Genomic DNA, 20,986 nt, shown 5'->3' on the forward strand with positions numbered 1-20,986 from the left:
CTATTAAAGAATTAGATTAGATTAGATTAGATTAGAATAGATTAGATTAGATTCAACTTTATTGTCATTGTGCAGGGCACATGTACAGAGCCAATGAAATGCAATTATGCTGTAAGTAAAGATAATGTGTAAAAACCAATCATTTTTATTTACACAACTATTGCACAGTAAATGAAGAAATTACATCAATCAAAGTAACTTTTTTCTTATTTCCTAAACTACCCAATTTTGCCTCATCAGTTTTGATTTGCCATATGTATTAACAACTCTAAATAGCTTGCTTTTATCAGGCCAACAGATGGCGCCAATTTTCCCTCACAAATGCGCTTAATCGGATTGGAGTTTGCTCATCCGTGGATGCTTTTGGCTGGACGTGTTTTGCACCAAACGTTGTATAGTTAAAAAAAAATTGGCCGTTTTGCTGAAGGGGTTTGATGAGTTTCCGAATATTACTTGAGTGAGGAGAAAACGCGCGAGCTCGGGGACACTTGCACGCGCTTGCAGTCACGCGGACGCGCTCTCGTGCTGCTCTCTTTCACGCCCATGAGGAGAGAGACGGAGGGAAGTGTGGAGAAGCAGAAGCGCTGATAGCAGGAGGAAACGAGAATCTTTTACCTGTGGAGTTTGAGGTGTTAGTATAAACTGTATTATAATCTGTAGTGTCTGAGCAATTTGTATAACCTGTAAAATCTGTAGAGTCTGAGCTGTTGATATAACCTGTATTATAATCTCTAAAGTCTGAGCAACTAGTATAACCTGTATTATAATCTGTAGAGTCTGAGCTGTTAATATAACCTGTATTATAATCTGTAGAGTCTGAGCAACTAGTATAACCTGTATTATAATCTGTAGAGTCTGAGCAACTAGTATAACCTGTATTATAATCTGTAGAGTCTGAGCTGTTAATATAACCTGTATTATAATCTGTAGAGTCTGAGCAACTAGTATAACCTGTATTATAATCTGTAGAGTCTGAGCAACTAGTATAACCTGTATTATAATCTGTAGAGTCTGAGCTGTTAATATAACCTGTATTATAATCTGTAGAGTCTGAGCAACTAGTATAACCTGTATTATAATCTGTAGAGTCTGAGCAACTAGTATAACCTGTATTATAATCTGTAGAGTCTGAGCAACTAGTATAACCTGTATTATAATCTGTAGAGTCTGAGCTGTTAATATAACCTGTATTATAACCTGTAGAGTCTGAGCAACTAGTATAACCTGAATTATAATCTGTAGAGTCTAAGCACTTAGTATAAACTGTATTATAATCTGTAAAGTCTAAATATATGTAATATAATCTGTATTATAATCTGTAGAGTCTGAGCTGTTAATATAACCTGTATTATAATCTGTAGAGTCTGAGCAACTAGTATAACCTGAATTATAATCTGTAGAGTCTGAGCACTTAGTATAAACTGTATTATAATCTGTAAAGTCTAAATATATGTAATATAATCTGTATTATAATCTGTAGAGTCTATGTAAATTTAACCTGTATAATCAGATGTTGATTCTTAGCTGTTAGTATAATCTCTATTATAATCTATGGGAAGCAGATCGGCACCAGACTGCAGGAGGATGGACCAGGCATACGGGGCAGGAAAAGCTGGAGGAGCCTTCGATCCAGTATTATTCATCCAGCAGCCACAGCCTATCCTCCGCATCGTGTCCTGGGTAAGAAAAGATCCCCAGTTTAATGTAACTGATAAAAAGTCCCACCTGATGTTCTTAAACAGAAAGTGTTGTCTATTTGTGGTGACACAAGAAGAATAAAACACTTGCATGTCCTCAAGTGTTTCATTCCGAACATGAATTCTAGAAAATAATAGTGTTTTATCTCTGTGATGTGTCAAAATTCATTTCTGACCATTTAAAAGGTTTATTTAATATGCAGGCACAGTAACACTGGATTGGATATTCAGCCTAATTTGGTTGAGTTTGTGCCTGGGGTAGCTTCAGATTCCTGTTCCTAACTAATTGGAATCTGATATGGCATTCTGCTTGTATTACTTTTAGAAAAAAAATAATTTTAGTGTGATTTGGCATATTTTACTGAAGTATCTAAAAAAAAAAAAACTAATTTTGGTATATTACCGTACTCTAATTACATTTTGTGATTTGTTGTTTTGGAGAAAGAAAAAAAAAATCAACTGTAGAGTAGTATCAATAATATGTTTAACATCACAGCATCTTGTAATTGATTATTCTACTATATTAGCACGTTTTTACCTTTCTTCATCATACATACAAAAATGCTATTTGTTTGTTACTTTCTGGTAGAAACATATGTTTCCTTTAATGGCCATAGGTTGTTCATGATCTACCAGCTTTGTATTAAGCCTCATCACTTGCCGCTTCTGGTATGTGTGTGTGTGTGTTTGCATGTGTGTGTTAAAAAGAACGGGAGAGGCACGATCTGCTGAATGCTGCATCTGGTATTTGAACACATGGTGAGAGGGTGGAAGAGAGATTACAGATGGATGAGAGAGAAAGAGAGAGAGAGAGAGAGAGAGAGAGAGAGAGAGAGAGAGAGAGAGAGAGAGAGAAGGTTGGGGGAAGGGAAGGCAGGTGGCTTTACAGGTTTAGAGGGTACTACTGTATAGTGTATAAATGTCCTGATTATTATCATCATATAATCATTATTACTCTATTTAAAAAGATAATTGATGATATTGATAGATTATTGTGTGTGTTGGGGGGTGTGCAGACATCTAATCAGTCAATGATTGTAGCCGCCACACAATGCATGAACATGTGCAGATACTGTTCGAGTACTTAAAATAATATTCACATCAAACATTAGAAGAAATAATGAAACACAGGAAAACATGCTCTACATGTGAAAACCAATTAAAAAGGGTTTAAAAACAAATAGCAATTGAAATACATGCATTACATATGCAAGTGTCTGAACCATAACATGCAGTAAGTGTCTAAGCATCAGAGAAAATGGCCAGATTGTACTGAATTTCCAGGAAGGATATAGTAACTTAAATATTCACTCATTACCATTGTTGTCTGTATGCACCCAAACTGGACTGGACATCCAAATATTTTTTCCAGTCTTCAACAAACCAATTTTGGTGATTCCAGGCTCAACGTTTTTGATCCTGCCCAAACACAATCTTCTTCTATGGTAGCCCACCTACCTTAAGGATTGATGTATTGTGCTTCCTAAAATGATTTTCTGCTCAGTCTGTAAAGAGTGCTTATTAACATTACTATTGACTTACTGTTAGCTCAGACCAGTCTGGTCAGTCTTGACTGATCTTTTTTATTAACAATGTGTTTCAGACTGCAGACCTCTCAGCTCACAGAATGGTTTTTTTTGCATCATTTAAAAGCAACTGAAGCTCTGGAGCTACATGAATTTATGTATTGTGCTGTTGCCCCATAACTGAATGATAGCATTTTCATCTGTGCATTATTAACAATTTACATAAAAAAATATTTATATATGAAAGATGCTGGTGGGGGAACAATTGTTAACATGTGATAAATGAAAATAACTCAAAATCATTGAATCTATGATATCTTTTTTTTACCCAAGTAGATCATAGCATGACATTTGACATTTTAACATGATCCTATTAGCATAAAAATGTTATTGAATTACATTATAATATTCATTCATAATTCACAGTGTACCCTGAGGATATGAGTGTTTGTTTGGAAAAATTGTGGAATATTCCTAGCGAGTTCATTGTGTTGAATGGCACTTTTTCCATGTTCACATTGACACCATCTGCTGTCAGATCCATTTAAGGTAAAGTAAATAAATAAATATTTCAAGGTCAAAACCTTTTTGTCTTTGAGCAGGGAATATTAGGTGAAAAGATCCTATTTGAAAGTTATTGTTTTTACAATTAAGCTATTATTTCAGATTGCTGGTCAAAATTGTGATGTTTTTTAAGCATATTAATAAAAATACAGTATTTGTTAAATACTCGCTGGGGAGATTTAAGGTCAAAGCCACCTCTGAACTAGCTGCAAGTGAATATATAAAAATACTGTTGGCTATTTAACCTTTTCTTGGCTCTTTTATTTTCGGTTGTGCAATTCTACATGTAGGTTTTTAAAAGTCACAAGTTTAACCTTTTGCTGTTTTTTTTTTGTATTATTATTGTTGTGTTGTGGTAGCAGTGGACAAGTGATGAAAAATTTGAGTTGTTTGGATGAAAGGCATGTTATTATGCAAGAACATCAGCAAATAAATAGTTTCTCCTGTTTAAGGAGTTTTTTAGTCAAGCAGATTGGCATGAGAATGTCACTTTTTGCAATTTTCTCAGTTCAAGCACTCACGCCACAAATGTAAGCCGATTACTGTGCACCAGTGCTATAAAAGTCCAGTTTTATAACGATCACTATAATTAACCCTTTTGCAGAAAGTAGAAACAGGACCTTACATAAGTTCAGCCAATCACGTTAATTGGCATGCAGCAAACCCAAGACCACGTGATCCAAGAGACAGTCAGCTAGACGGGCTAGTTGGGTTTCACGCTGACTTGTGGCAGCGCACTCTATGTCTACATAAACACGGAATGGTGTAATAACTCTGCCCTCGTTTTCACCTATTGGAGCTTATGGTTGTTAGATGTAGATCTTTTTATTTACCATGTTAGTTCACCACTGTTATTGTACTTGGAATGTACATTCCACCTAGTGCCAATGCTAAGGAGGCACTCTGAGTACTCTTTGGGACCACCATAAGTGAACTGCAGAACACGCATCCTGAAGAACTGTTTATTGTCACCGGAGATTTCAGTCATGCAAATCTCAGAATTGTGCTCCCTAAATTTAATCAGAATGTGGACTTTCCAACCAGAGGGAAAAACACGCTGGATGTTGTTTACACAAACATCCCGGAAGCATGTCGGGCGAAACCCCAACCCCATCTAAGGTACTCAGACCACATATCTGTTATGCTGATCCCAGCATACAGACCCCTCGACAGATGTTCAAGACCATTTCAAAAGCAGGTAAGAACCTGGCCAGCAGCAACCACCTCTGCTCTTCAGGACTTCAGGGCATCCAGGTGATTACAAACTACCAGACCAGATTTTTCTGTCCGTGACCGTGATTCCTACACCCAAGATGCCCTGAACGACTTCTACACCCAGTTTGAGGTTTTAGAACAACGCGACAGCAAGGAAGACCACCCCTCCTCCCAACAACCAGGTGCTCTGTCTAACCATGGCTGAAGTCAGGAAAACTCAATGCAGAGTTAACCCATGGAAGTCTGCTTGTCCAGACAACATTCCTGGCAGAGTGTTTAAGAAATGTGCAGAACAGCTAGCAGATATCTTCCCTGACCTTCATCTGACCTGATCTTCAACATCTCCCTTAGCAGCGCCTTAGTGCCTACGTACCTCAAGACAGCAAAAATCGTCCCCCTTGCTGAAGAAGTCTACATACTCTTGCCTCAATGACTATCGTCCCTTTGCACTCACACCCATTGTAATGAAGTGATTCCAGAGGCTCATCATGAGGTACATCAAGACCCAGCTACCACCCTCACTGGACCCCATGTAGTTTGTGTATCGTCAAAAACGTTCCACAAACAATGCCTTTGCAAAGACCCTCCATCTGGTCCTCACCCGCCTGGACAATAATGACGAATGCTGTTCATAGACTTCAGCATTGAACACAATCATCCCTCAGTACCTGATTGAGAAGCTGAGCCTACTGTGCCTGAACACCCTCCCTCTGCAACTTGATTCTGGATTTCCTGACTGCTAGACCTCAGTCAGTCTGAATCAGGAACAGCATCTTCAGCACCCCCACACTGAGCACTGGGGGCCCCTCAGGGCTGTGTGCTGAGCCCACTGCTGTTAACTCTACTAACTCACAACTGTGTAGCAATGCACAGCTTGAATCACATCAAGTTCACAGATGACATGACATGAACGATATGTCAGCATACTGAGAGGAGGTGCAACAACTAACAGCCTGGTATAGAGCCAACAACCCGTCTCTGAACGTTAAAAGAACTAAAGAGATGGTTGTTGACTTTAGGAGAGCACAAAGTGGTCATTCTCCACTGAACATCGATGGATCCTCTGTAGATTCCTTGGTGTTCATCTGGCAGAGAACTTTACCTGGACACTCAACACGAGTTCCATCACCAAGAAAGCCCAGTAGCATCTCTACTTCCTGAGAACGCTAAGGAAGAACGCTCCCCCGTCCTGACAACATTCTACAGAGGGACCATCAAGAGCATCTTGAACAGCTGCATCACTGCCTGGTTTTGGAACTGTACTGTCTGGGATCACAAGATCACAACATTGTGGACAACCCCATATACTCCTTACACACACTCTTTACCCTTTTACCATCTGGAAAGAGGTACCTTAGCATTCAAGTCTTAACCTTCAGACTAACAGTTTTTCCTCTCAAGCCATCAGGCACCTCAACAACTGAACTGAACTTACACACACTCAAATGTGTGTTATTGAGCTGCTAGAATGCTGAACTCAAACACACACAATACTCAATTCATACACATGCATGTCTTCAGCACCTATTTTATATTATAACTACAGGTAGTCGTCGACTTACGACCACGATTGGGACCGACAGACCGGTCGTAACACGATTTGGTCGTAAGTAGAGTAGGCTATATGTACAGTACTGTTAAATTATGCCGGAAGCTGGTACACACTGTCGTACACCGCGGCTAGTGATTGTGGCCGTATAGTCGATGACTACCTGTATATTATAACTGTTTACATGCTGTTTTGCACCAGGGTTCTGGAGTAACGTTTTCTCATTTCACTGTGTACTGCGTCAGCTATATAAGGTTCAAATGACAATAAAAGCTTCTTGACTTGACTTGACCACTGGGTTTTAGTGAACTCCAGATCACCATTTACAACAGGACAAGTTCAGTTCTTCTAGTTCTTTTTACCACTTCTCAGATTGATATAGTTATATAGTGATATAGTTCCTAATTCAGCCACCAGCATGTTTTTGTGAGGTGGTAGGAAACCAGAGAACCCAGAGGAAACCTATAGAACCATTGGAAGATCATGAGTTGAGAAAAGGTGGTAAAAATGTCTTAGCCCAGCTTCCTGTTTACTGGGATAGGCAAATAAATAACATTTTCCTGTGGAATCAATAAAGTATTCTTAAAAAAAAAAACAGTAACCTGTGTTTGGAATAAAATTTAGCACTCCAGAGCTGTGAGAGGCAGATGGGGAAAACTGATTTTCCTTTACAATCCGGTATTAAATAATATAAAGTCAAGTATCCTGATAGTAACACTCTGATAAGTATATATTTAGTATGTATAAGGAGACACTTGCATCTTGCTTTTAAGTGTAGTCTTGGATAAAAATGCATCATATAGGATCTGTTGCATTTAAATCAGCATTCAGAACAGTTGGCTATACTTTAGATAACATGCTTAGTGTTAGGGAGATTAAATGGAAGATCAAGTCAAACCAGGAATTAAAATTTTAACAGTATAATAATAGATGCCAACATGGCGGTGTCAGGGACCGACTGGAAGAACTTAGATGTAGGATCCAACTGGAGTATAATTAAACTTTTATGGAAACCTATGAAAATTTCTACAGGGTTTATAGGAGTGGCAGAAAAAAAATCATTAACAGTTCAGGGTCAGAACGCAGATGTCAGGCTGCAGACGCGGAAGCAGATAAAGTCCAATCATGTTCTTTATTGAGGTGCAAAAAACAAAACACTCATACACCAATGAAAACAAAAGCAAACCCAGACATCCGCTCGTAACGAAGTATCCACTATGAGCGCGAATGTCAAACACCTAATCCCAATGCAAGTAAAGCTTTCGGCAATGAGTACTTCAATAAGGAAATGGAGTTCGGAGAAATAGCCAGCGGTGAATCCCGGCGTTTGAGCAGCCACGCGATTTACCTGCATGACAATACAACGACCGACAGCCTGTGACTCAAGAACGTGAGTTTATGTAGTCTGATCTTTCATGAGCCACAGCTGTCGGTAATCTTGGGAAGCAGCGTGACTGCTATCGAGGGGGGCGTGGCAGGGTGGATCTCTGACAGCCACAGACGGGGGCGTGGCAGGGTGAATCCCTGACAGCTACAGAGGGGGGCGTGGCAGGGTGAATCCCTGACAGTACCCCCCCATCCAGGGGCGACACCTGACGCCCCAAAACCCACCTATGCCAGGCGGGCCAGGGCACTCCGAGGAAGGCCTCCTTAGACGCCTGGGAGCAACGGAGGCCTGGTGAGCATCCTCTGCGGAGAGCCAGCATGGAACACCTTGCAGGAGGATCCGGAACGGAGCCACGCCCTCGGTGCTGACGGGAGGCTGAGTAAAGCCCCTGGCGGGGATTGAAGCCGGAGCGATCTCCATGGCGGGGAACCGGAACTGGACGCCAACCATGACAATGACCGGGGAGTGGAGGACGTCCCGGGCGGAGACCAGGAACGTCGTACCACCCTCAGAGGGACCTGGAGGACCGACGTCGCCGTCAGAGGGACCTGGAGGACCGACGTCGCCGTCAGAGGGACCTGGAGGACCGACGTCGCCGTCAGAGGGACCTGGAGGACCGACGTCGCCGTCAGAGGGACCTGGAGGGCCGACGTCACCGTGCGGGGATCCTGTATGCGATCCGTCGTCCTGAAGAGGACCTGGGGGCGAGACGTCGCCCTGCGTGGAGCCTGGATGCGATCCTTCGCCCTGCGTGGAGCCTGGATGCGATCCTTCGCCCTGAAGAGGACCCGGGGGCGATCCTTCGCCCTCTGTGGAGCCCGGGGGCGAGACGTCGCCTTCTGTGGAGCCCGGGGGCGAGAAGTCGCCTTCTGTGGAGCCCGGGGGGCGAGAAGTCGCCTTCTGTGGAGCCCGGGGGCGAGAAGTCGCCTTCTGTGGAGCCCGGGGGCGAGCCGTCGCCTTCTGTGGAGCCCGGGGGCGAGCCGTCGCCTTCTGTGGAGCCCGGGGGCGAGCCGTCGCCTTCTGTGGAGCCCGGGGGCGAGCCGTCGCCTTCTGCGGGCGCTGGAGACGAGCCGTCGCCTTCTGCGGGCGCTGGAGACGAGCCGTCGCCTTCTGCGGGCGCTGGAGACGAGCCGTCGCCTTCTGCGGGCGCTGGAGACGAGCCGTCGCCTTCTGCGGGCGCTGGAGACGAGCCGGCGCCTTCTGCGGGCGCTGGAGACGAGCCGTCGCCTTCTGCGGGCGCTGGAGACGAGCCGTCGCCTTCTGCGGGCGCTGGAGACGAGCCGTCGCCTTCTGCGGGACTGTGGGGCGAGCCGTCGCCGTCGGTGGAACCCAGGGGCAGCGGTTCAACTTCCCTTTTGCAGTCCTGGAGCCGGGGTGAGTGCACAAGGAAACCCCTGGGCGTAGGGGCGCTCCTTGGGACCCTTAGGAGCAGATCGGAGCCCACTGAGCAGCCTGGAAATGAGGTGAAGCCTGCCTGGAGATCCACGAGCGGAGAAGGGCTCGCCTGGAGGTCCACGACATCAGTGGAGCTCTCTTTGGGACACTGAAGCGGAGACGAGCTCGTGGGGTCGCTCAGAGGCGGAGACGAGCTCTCGGGAGGAGCCTGGAGCGGAGTCGTGCCCTCTGGAGGAGCCAGGAGCTGGGCGGAGCTCTCTGGAGGAGCCAGGAGCTGGGCGGAGCTCTCTGGAGGAGCCAGGAGCTGGGCGGAGCTCTCTGGAGGAGCCAGGAGCTGGGCGGAGCTCTCTGGAGGAGCCAGGAGCTGGGCGGAGCTCTCTGGAGGGACCTGGAGCTGGGCGGAGCTCTCTGGAGGGACCTGGAGCTGGGCGGAGCTCTCTGGAGAGACCTGGAGCTGGGCGGAGCTCTCTTGGAGATCCTGAGGCGGAGCCGAGCTTTTCGTGGGCATGTCACCTTGAAAGGGGCTCTGGGATGTGGCGTCGTCTGGAGAGGGACTCGGAGGAGTCACTTCGCCTTCTGTGACCGGAGGTGGCGGCGCGGCGCTCTCGTGAAGACTCTGTGGCGGCGCGGCGCTCTCGTGAAGACTCTGTGGCGGCGCGGCGCTCTCGTGAAGACTCTGTGGCGGCGCGGCGCTCTCGTGAAGACTCTGTGGCGGCGCGGCGCTCTCGTGAAGACTCTGTGGCGGTGCGGCGCTCTCGTGAAGACTCTGTGGCGGCGTGGCACGCCCACGGGAACCTCGGAACAGAGCGGCACGCCTGTAGAAGCTCTGTGACGGCATGGTGTGCTCGCCGACGCTCGGAGATGGTGTGGTGCGTCCACGAGAACCCCGGAACACAGCGGCACGCCTGTAGAAGCTCTGTGACGGCATGGTGTGCTCGCCGACGCTCGGAGATGGTGTGCTGCGTCCACGAGAACCCCGTAACACAGCAGCACGCTGGTAGAGATCCTGAGATGAAGCAGCCCTTTCATTAAAACATTGGGGCTGAGCTGCAGGCTCATGGGAAATCCGGCATGGAGCCACGTGCTCTTGAGAACCTTGGAATGGAGCACCTTCCTCCTCAAGGGAACTGTAGTGGAGATCCACCACCTCTATCCCCAACTTCCCCAGAAGCAGCCCGCTGAATTCGGCGAGTGAGCCGAATTTGCCCCCTTTGGCGCTCCATAGTGAGCTGGCTTTGGCAAGAACTTCACCAGACAGGAGGAAAATACAGAGGGCAATCTTGGCTCGTTCGGAAGGAAACCGGGAAATGTTAACAGCCACATACTCGCCGATGCCTTGCAGAAATCCGCCTAATTCGTCTTTTTTCCCCGAGTAACGAGCCGGTAATCCCCTCGCGCTCTCTGAGGGGCGTGGCGCAGCCGCGCTCTCATGATCCGGCTTCTGTGGATCTGATCCGCGAGGAGCGGCACTGAGCTTCCGGAGGAAATCCGAAGCCGGGTTCAGCTGCCGACCCGTCGCGGTCGGAATCGCGGAATGGCGAATCCGCGTTCGGTATAGGTCGGTCGTTCTGTCAGGCTGCAGACGCGAAAGCAGATAAAGTCCAATCATGTTCTTTATTGAGGTGCAAAAAACAAAACACTCATACACCAATGAAAACAAAAGCAAACCCAGACATCCGCTCGTAACAAAGTATCCACTATGAGCGCGAATGTCAAACACCTAATCCCAATGCAAGTAAAGCTTTCGGCAATGAGTACTTCAATAAGGAAATGGAGTTCGGAGAAATAGCCAGCGGTGAATCCCGGCGTTTGAGCAGCCACGCGATTTACCTGCATGACAATACAACGACCGACAGCCTGTGACTCAAGAACGTGAGTTTATGTAGTCTGATCTTTCATGAGCCACAGCTGTCGGTAATCTTGGGAAGCAGCGTGACTGCTATCGAGGGGGGCGTGGCAGGGTGGATCTCTGACAGCCACAGACGGGGGCGTGGCAGGGTGAATCCCTGACAGCTACAGAGGGGGGCGTGGCAGGGTGAATCCCTGACAGCAGACAACCAGAACATCAATGGGCAGACGAGAGTCTAAATCAGTATCCAGGGTAAGTTTCTTTAGAATTGGAATTATTAATTCTAAGAGAGAAAAAAATATGCAGTGGGAGAAAGAATGATTGGTATAATTAAGGTATAGTGAAGCTTTTATAATGTAAGGGTTCAACAGGAATTTTTGAAATTCTTAAAGAATATGAAATTTTTTCATTTCCACTGAATTTCAGGTTAATCAAAAAGGCATTCATTGAAATTGTTAAACGTGAAACTAGAACACTCCAGGAAGTGTAGTCGTTGGGTTAATTAACAATTAACTTTGGGTTTGTGTTAGCAAATTAGTTACCGTAATTTCCGGACTATTAAGCGCACCGAATTTTACAAAGATTTTTATTTTGAACATAAATAAGCTGCGGGTGTCTACACTGAAATGCGATATATGGTGTGCTACATCACATCACCCTATTATTGATTATATTCCTATAACAGCACACTATCATATATATATTAATCTTTTACATATGTTTGTACTTTTACGGTTTTGTGCAGACACTGTTATCCATAGCAGCCTAACATTTATAGTGATCAGCTGCACAACAGTGGCAACTTTGTTTTGCTCCCATTTGAACGAACGACCCACTGATCAGAAGTCTAACATCTTGTACACTGACCTTCCACTTCAGTGTGACATTTTTAACACAATTTACAGTGTTTTCTGTGGAATGTATGACAATTGTTATGTGTTTGGCCATAAATAGACTGCACGTTTGCTCTCCGAGTAACAAAGTCTTGTGATATGCACCGTATTTCTGAAACCCTAAACATACTAAACATACCTATACACGTGTAGGCTAAGATATGGAGCCTGATAGAAAGGCTTTTCTGCTGAAAATCACAAGACCAGGACCCCACGTGCTGCTTCGAACAATGCCTGCTTTCTTGTCCTCATGAGGCGCAGGAGCCTTGTGATCCAGCTCATTCATTTTAGATCCAAGACATAAAAGGTTATAATATAAGTTATAATATCTTAAAAGCTTTTACAGGTCTTATTAATAATTTATGAGGAAATGATTTGTCAGAATGTTTTACTTTACGAACGAGCCACTTTAATAGAAACTATAGTTACAAACTATATTACATGATCAGATATGAAATGTGTAATTGTTGATCCAGAGATGTTTTCTGTGACTCCCCAGGTTGCAGTGAGCTATAAGAGACCTGGCTTGGATAAAATGTACACATGATTCATTAGTAAAATAAAAAAGATGATTGTTGTAAATAAAAGAAAATAACTTTTTTTTCCATTGAATGCGCTTATGATTAAAAGTAAAAAAAAAAAAAAAAAATGTTTTTAATTTTTATTATAAGTAACAGATTATAGAAATACTTATCTGTTAGAATTTGAACTCGGACCGCTGAAGATGAAAAGATTTGCCAATTCTTGTTTGCTGGCTCAAGAGATGGTTGGCAGAGCCCCTGGTGCTAAACAGATTTATTCAATCTCTCTCTCTCTCTCTCTCTCTCTCTCTCTCTCTCTCTCTCTCTCTCTCTCTCTCTCTCTCTCTCTCTCTCTCTCTCTCTCTCTCTCTCTCTCTCTCTCTCTCTCTCTCTCTCTCTCTCTCTCTCTCTCTCTCTCTTTTTCCCTCTATTCATCTGTGTGTATTTTTTACTTCAGCAGAGCAACCTAATCTGACTCTAATGGAAGCAGTTATCCAGCTAATTAGTGCATCTGGATTTTAAACAGGAATTGGATAAAGATATTTTGTGTGGTTTGTGTTTAAAAATGCACTTGCATGCTCAGCAGTGCCATGCCAATATTCTTCAGAATTGTTGGGGTTTTTTTGTGAGTGATGATGATTTTCTTTTATTCCAGTCGTTTGATTTCACCAGAAATATCCAAGCATACAAAAACTGGCTTAATTCCTCCATACCCTCCTTCTTTATAATGTCTACACTAGATCTCTCATTCTCTGTTTTTTCTTCTCCAACCCCTTCTAGATCTTCTCTATAGTGATTTTCGGATGTATTGCCAATGAGGGCTATGTGAACCGACCTGATGAAGAGGAGGAGTATTGCATCTTTAACCGTAACCAGAATGCCTGTAACTACGGTGTAGCTATGGGCTCTCTGGCCTTTTTCACCTGTCTTGCCTTCTTGGCCTTGGATGCCTATTTCCCACAAATCAGCAGCGTCAAAGACCGTAAGAAAGCCGTCCTGGCAGACGTTGGCATCTCGGGTGAGATGTTTCTCATTTTCGGTTCCTTTTCTCAAGTGACAAATCCTAACTAGTGGCATTGAGTTGCAATGAGTTTTTACTTTAGTGTAATAATCAGAATGAAAAGATTAAAATTGACATATTTTGTGTGGTGCTTAAAAATACTTAATTCCTATTTAGAAAGGTCCTGCTCAGTTTTTAGAATTTGTTTACCTACTTATACTCATTTTATGGGTTATTTGTTAATACTGCTCAAACCTATTTCTGGTTAGAATCCCTATTATATTTTTCTCATTATCTGCTTTTTCCTATGCAGTTTTTTGTATAATTGCCTATATTTAAAAGCATTTCCTTTGTAAATACACTAAGCTATATTCCTTTCTGTAAGGTAAGCGTTAGATAGATGATCTTTCCATATGATGTTCTAGCCCTGCCAAAGCCTTTCATAAAGCGCAGTATCAGTGCATAGCTGGAGTTTCATAGGTTATTAAATCCAGAAGGTCCTAAATAAATGTATATTCATAATCCATGGTGCATAAACAGTAATGTACTATTTATATTCAATAGTGCATGGACGGTATAAATGTATGTATAAATAAAAAAAAGTCCTGACTTTTAATTGTTGCTTTTAGAGTTTAAAGGGGAAAGCGTTATTTTAGGCAGCACAGAGTAGAGGGAGATATGTTGCCATCTGTTGGCCAATTTGGAAATTGCCACTTTTGGCTGGGTTGGTAATAAAGACCCAATTTCCTCCTATAATGCTAAATTTAATCCTGTAATGTTAGTTCTGATCGTTTGGATTTCGGCCAACAATTTGTCCCTCATTTTCCACAGCTGTCTGGGCCTTCATGTGGTTTGTGGGCTTCTGTTTCCTGACTAATCAGTGGCAGGTGTCCAATCCTAATAACAACCCCTTAAACGAGGGTGCAGATGCAGGAAGGGCAGCCATCACCTTTTCCTTCTTCTCCATCTTTACCTGGGTCAGTGCTACTCTTTATACTGCCTCCAATTCCAAGCTATACTTAAGGCAAAAAGGGATTTTTTTTCTCCCTTGGATTTAACATTTAAATTTCAGTAGACTTCAGTATTTCTCTTTTTTTATTTTCTGTTTTAAATCGAATTAAACATTTCAGTGAAAATTTAAGCAATAAAAACATGAGAGGGCATGCTGTTATAGTAAAACAATGATATGGTGATGTGATGAAACAAATCTTATATTCTTTACTTGTTCATTATATGATCAATCCCTGAACACTGTTCTGAGGAGAGGAAACACTTAACAAGCTCTTCTTTTTATGTGATGTTTATGTTCTTTGTCTGACCCTTTTTTTGATGCCAAAGGTTTTTAATCAAACTTTTTAACCACAATCATGAAAGGGTTTATTTTAAAAGAAAAAAAAGAATAACACTGACACTGTTTTTCGTCTACATTTTCATCCAGATTGGAGTGAAGAATCTGTACAGTTAATTTGCTATGATTGAATGTACATATTTTCTTTGCCCCCTTCTTTATCTGTCATCATAAATCCTCAATCCGGTGGTCATTTTTGTCCATCTCTAGGGTGCGCTAACATTCCTCGCCATGGAGCGCATGAAGAGAGTTTCGTTTGAAGAGGAGTACAACAAACTGTTCACCCCTCAGCCTCCTCCCCCATTTTTCTAAATTACAACAAACTTATGCAAGCAAAGAGAGCAGGTGCTGGTGTCCATCCATCCACTGTGAAGCCATTTCAGTTTTACATCTCCTCCTCTTTTCTTTGCTGTTTTTCTCTTTTTTTTTTCACATTTACAGTCACAAGAAGGATATATTGATCTTCCATGATTTGGACAAAAGTATTGGGACACCTGTCTTTTCCACCATATGTGATTTTTTACACTAAAGTTGGAGTAACACAATAGTATAGGTTTTCTGTAGATGCAGTAACATAAAACATTCCCTTAACCAGAATTAGGAGACCCAAAATTGCGCACAAACCCAGTTCCATTAACATATTTTATTGTACTACATGGATTGGAGATGTTGAGTAGCCAGTTACAGAGGTCTGATCTCAACCCTGTTAAACACCTTTGAAATGAATTGTAAAACTGCCTGCACCCCAGGCTTCCTTACCCTGACTTCCAATCTACACAAGCAAACTCCATAATCTAGTGGGACACCTTCCCAGAAGAGTGGAAGTGATTATAACTGCACATGGGACTAAATGTGGAATGGAATGTTTAAAAAAGCTCATACAGGTCTTGTCGGGTGTCCACAAACGTTTGCCTATTTAGTGTGTATTGTTTTTTACACAAACAATCTGATCTGTTCTGAAGTCTGGAATTGTGCAAGCTAAATGCAAAGAATCATGACTGATTTACTGTGAAAGGAAATATCATGGGCAAATAGTATTTTAAGTCACAATGGCAGACAGGTAAATATTAAATATATTATGCACTCGCCGACCACATTCGTAGAATACATCTTATCTGGAAGTGGACTTTTTCAGTTATTGTTGTTTATTATTTACAATTATATTATTACAATTATTGTTTACTTTCATTCATCCAGACCCCATTGTACTGTAACCTCAGATTCCTCTTCCTGACTTACAAGAGTGGAATCTAATGTTGTCTACTGTTGAGCATTTTGAGATGCTTTCCACTCACTGTATTGAGAAAGTTATTATTTGAATTGGACATAGAATAACTCAAACTTGCCTAGCCATTTTTATCTAATGTCCACCCAGATGCATGAAGGGTCTAAAGTATTTTCTGGAATATGCAATTCAGCCCATCTGGTAACAGTAACCATGCCACAAAGTCGCAAAGATCACATTTGTTCTCCATCCTGATATTCGATGTGAACATAAAGTGTAGTCTCGACCTAAATCTGCATGATTATACATTGCTTTGCTGCCACATATACTTTATTTCAATATTATATTATATTATATTATATTATATTATATTATATTATATTATATTATATTATATTATATTATATTATATTATAAGGTTCCCTGGTGGTCTATTGGTTAGGATGTGGCGCTCTCACTGCTGCGGTCCGGGTTCGATCCCCGTTTAGGGAACCAACCCCAGCCACTCTCAGTGCCGGTCCCAAGCCCGGATAAATGGGGAGGGTTGCGTTAGGAAGGGCATCCAGCCTAAAAAAGTGCCAAATCAAACGTGCAGAGGATCCGCTGTGGTGACCCCTAACGGGAGAAGCCGAAAGAAAGTTTATAGTATAGTATTATTTAAATATAGTTCGTATGTTCAGGCAGTGCCTTTTTTCACTTTTTGCTTTTGTACATTTTGATTGCAGCTTCATATATAAATTTTCACATTCCGAATAAATTAGACGAAGGAGGCATGCATCCACAGATGCCATAAAACATTAAAAAATATATATTTTAAGCTTGTTTGTGCTCTTCTGACAGGTAATGAAAGTGCCTTAAATGCTTTACATCTTCTGGGTATTAATGTCTTAAATCGAAGAAACGTAGGGGAACCTACACTGGAGCCTGGAATTGGGTTTGTTTAAAAAAAAAATTATTTCAGCCACCTGTGGAGATAATATAAGTGTACCAGTGAACACTTAGGGGATCCGGGGGACCTTTCCTCTGGTTGTATGTTTACATATTTTGTCTAGACTTGTGCTTTTTATACAGGATGTGCCTGCAGTGACGGTTTAACCTTGGGATTGGTTTTTGGAGAACATTTCAGTGAATGTGAATGAGTAATTATACTTGAGCTGATTGAGATGGTTAAAAAAAAAAACATGACAATCTGAACTTATAAAATTTTCAATTATGAGCAAAACATTATTGTGGAATAAATAATAAAAAAAATAAATAAAAAAAACAACAACTATATTATTCTTTTGTAGCTTTGTAGGATAACTTGATTATTGTCTTGTTGAAATATTTGATTAATCTTAGTTTAGACTATATATAGATAATCTTGTTGCATTTGTGCCATTGAGAGATTTTGATTATATCAACTGATTGATTTATTGAAGCTGTATTCATTATTATTTTTTATTTTTATATAATTAACTGCCCAAAGGTGTTCAACGTTTGGGTTTTTTTGGGTTGTTTTCAAACCGGGTATGCATTATTAGCTACCAATCTACCAATTCCACCGAAAGATTTTACGTTTTTCCCAGATATTCATTCACAAATACGATTGAGTGAATTTGGGTTCAGTAAAGCTGTCATTATAAAACTGTTCCTTCAAAAGCTCTCTGATTAAAGATATTTAATGTATTCCTTGTCTTCGAGTGCTTCAAGTTCTTCCCAATGTTGCCATTAATCAGGCACACTTTAAAAATGTTATTCACATTTTCCATTGTGACTAGTTCATGTGATAATAAACCAATATATTCCTGATAACCTGAAACTAACCAAATTAATATCTCTTTCTACCTTTTTTTCTTTTACTTTTCTCTCTTTCTCTCGCGCTTTCTCATTCCTACTCTACTCCTTCATCCAACCTTTATTTTTAACCTTATGCAATGAATATTGGTCACATATTCATTCTCTCGTTCCCTTTTAACACCATCCCCATGTTCTTCCTTCCATTCATTTATTCCTTCCTATTATTCATCAACCATTTCTCTGCTCGATCACTCACATCCTTTCAGGCTGGTCAGGCTTTCCTGGCGTTTCAGCGGTACAAGCTCGGAGCAAGTTCCAGTCTCTTCTCGCAGAACTACACGGACCCGAACGAGGAGATAGCAGCACGCTCTGAAGGCATGGAGTACACGGGTTACACAGAAGACACGGAGGCACCAGGCAGTATGCATACCAACTACGATGGATCTGCTGGTTACCAGAGCCAAGAGTACTAAGGGGCTCAGGGACTAAGGTTTATTGTACAAGCTCTAATAGGCATATATAGAATGAAGAACTTTGTTGAAAGTGGAAGATTGGATTGAGATAATGAAACAGATGCTGGATATCTTATAGTGTTTGAGGAAGTGGTATGTAGCATTCACTGATTTATCTATAGAGGTGATGTGTGTGTGTGTGTGTGTGTGTGTGTGTGTGTGTGTGTGTGTGTGTGTGTGTGTGTTCCAACCATTTTGCCTTCAGCTAAAGAGTGCAAATAGCTATTACTTGGTTGAATTAAAAAAAAATTTAAAATTTACATTTTACTTGGGTTTGATGCTTGTAGATCCTAAAGGGAAAATCTTTTAAAAGACTTTTGTAGTACGAAGGGACAATCCAAAGAACTTTATAGGACAAAATATATAACTTTCTTTGTCTAAATATGCATATACAAGCTTACACAAATTATAGAGTATGTTGAAATTACATACATTCTTTCTTTTTTGCATGTATAATGCACACAATCTGATTTGGCGCTATATGTATATATTGAAATTGATATGTAATTCAGCTGCATTCTTCTTTCTGGTAAAAATCCATTCCATTCTGCGACCATTAACACCTATCAGAAGTCATATGCACTTGAGAAGATGGAGACAAGTAAGGCAGATCACGTTTAGAAATAAGGTGTTTCTGAGCAGGACTCCGAAATGTCATTTAAAAATAGGTAAAAAATAATAATAAAATTATGAATGACAAAATAAAATCATTATGATAATAATAATAATGAATGATATTAACTAAGAATTAAGTTGCCACCAAAATCATTTAGTAAACTATTTAATTCCTCTCATACATTTTGGCGCAAGGGCACATAGTTCAGATTCATTTATATTTACACTTAAGTTCCTGTTATCACTTACATTATTGCAGCTGTGTACAGTCCCTCACCAGACTTTTTTTCTAAATAGAGACTAGCGAATTATGTTAATATGCAAAAGAAATAAAATACAGTTCCTCAAACATGTTCTTGAATTTATGTAAACTTTTTTACCTGTCAGAACATATTTAACACTGACTGTTACTCTGACACTGGAGACTCCTTCCAAGTCCAACTTTACACAGAAAACTATATTAACAATGTTACACTTTTTTATCAAACTGTATCATATATGCGGTGCTTCCACCATACAAATTTCCTTTTTACTATAACTTGTTAATACAGAAACATCAATGTTAATAGCAGACATATTGTCAAATCCCATCTTCTAGACAGTCAATTAATACCTTCCAAAAATGTTATTTGAGATCATTGCATAGTGAATTAACTAACAAAGATATCTAATTATCATGTCTATACCAGTCAATATATGTCTTGTAGTCAGTAAAACTCATCATGTTTGGGGTAATTACACATCATACAATATGTAGCACTGGTACTATAAACCAAGCTCATTAATACAACCTGCTATAACATGGTGCAACCTAAAAACCTGTTTCTATTTCACTTGAGAAAATCTTGATTAAAAAGTTTTTTCCTTTTTTCCAGTGTGCTTAGAATAACCAGTGTTCTTGTTGTCAGTTGTAGTCTTAGATTTGTACATGAATCTTAGAAACAGCAGAAGTTTATATGTGTGTTGTATATTACTATAGACATATAGTTTCATGGTAACTTGAAACTGCTCTGCTTTTTTGTTTTGTTTTGAAGTGCAGTACAAATTACATTTTGGCAGCAATAAGCAAAAATAATCACTGCATTTATACTATTTATATGTATGAAGTGCAATATACAGTACATCATGGTCTCCACCATGGACTCTGGATACATGTCATGTGATTAAATTAATAAGTGTGTTGTTCAAAAGTTGATATGTATTTAATCATGTCTTCAATTGTGCGTTCTGGAGCGTGTTCGAGCGACTCACTGTCTGTCAGACATGTAATATCTATAAGTAATCTATAATCTGTCAGGTATTAAAGATTTCTGATTGTGATTTGATAAGTAGTTCATAAAGGAGAGCATTTCCCGGCGATGTTACAAATGATCTGATTTCTGATTCCAGACCGTACAGTGTGCTGCGTTGTCAGAATGAGAGGTGGTGACATCAATTCCTGTATTTGCCCCCACATATGTCAGGGCACAAGATGCAGTAACTGATCATAAGGTGTGTGTGTGTGTGTGTGTGTGTGTGTGTGTGTGTGTGTGTGTGTGTGTGTGTGTGTGTGTGTGTGTGTGTGTAACACAAGTCGCTGGACATTCCCAACATCTGTCAGCGACGCAATAAGTCAAACGAGCTTGTGTGTCACATAGACCAGTACTGAGTCTCTCACTATACATACACTATGACTATTTCTCTTTTACTTTGTATGTGAACACTTACAAAGTAACAGATTTGGAGTTCACAATTTTTCAGATTCATTCTTACAATAATGGCTTTAAATAGGAAATAGTTTATTTTAGAGATTTGTTTAATATATATATATATATATATATATATATATATATATATATATATATATATATATATATATATATATATATATATATATATATATATATATATATATAATCTGTCATTCTATGC

The 20,986-nt window shown here is 41.1% G+C and overlaps 1 protein-coding gene across 4 annotated transcripts; it reads left to right on the top strand.

The window, feature by feature from the left end:
• The first annotated feature begins 317 nt into the window (after window positions 1-317).
• Window positions 318-20,265, top strand: syngr1a (synaptogyrin 1a). 4 transcript variants are annotated; one of them, XM_083567433.1, is made up of 5 exons: window positions 318-629; window positions 1,563-1,680; window positions 13,377-13,614; window positions 14,428-14,573; window positions 18,215-20,265. In XM_083567433.1, the coding sequence occupies exons 2-5, from the start codon at window positions 1,585-1,587 to the stop codon at window positions 18,419-18,421; spliced, it is 687 nt and encodes a 228-aa protein (XP_083423559.1). In that variant the 5' UTR covers window positions 318-629; window positions 1,563-1,584; the 3' UTR covers window positions 18,422-20,265. The 4 variants fall into 4 exon arrangements, with proteins under 4 accessions (XP_083423559.1, XP_083423560.1, XP_083423561.1 ...); XM_083567434.1 differs by having other exon boundaries at window positions 325-635; window positions 1,560-1,680; XM_083567435.1 differs by having other exon boundaries at window positions 325-629; window positions 1,560-1,680.
• Window positions 20,266-20,986: the final 721 nt, after the last annotated feature.

This window comes from Silurus aristotelis, assembly GCF_946808225.1.
Source record: "Silurus aristotelis genome assembly, chromosome: 17".
Classification (NCBI taxonomy): Eukaryota; Metazoa; Chordata; class Actinopteri; order Siluriformes; family Siluridae; genus Silurus; species Silurus aristotelis.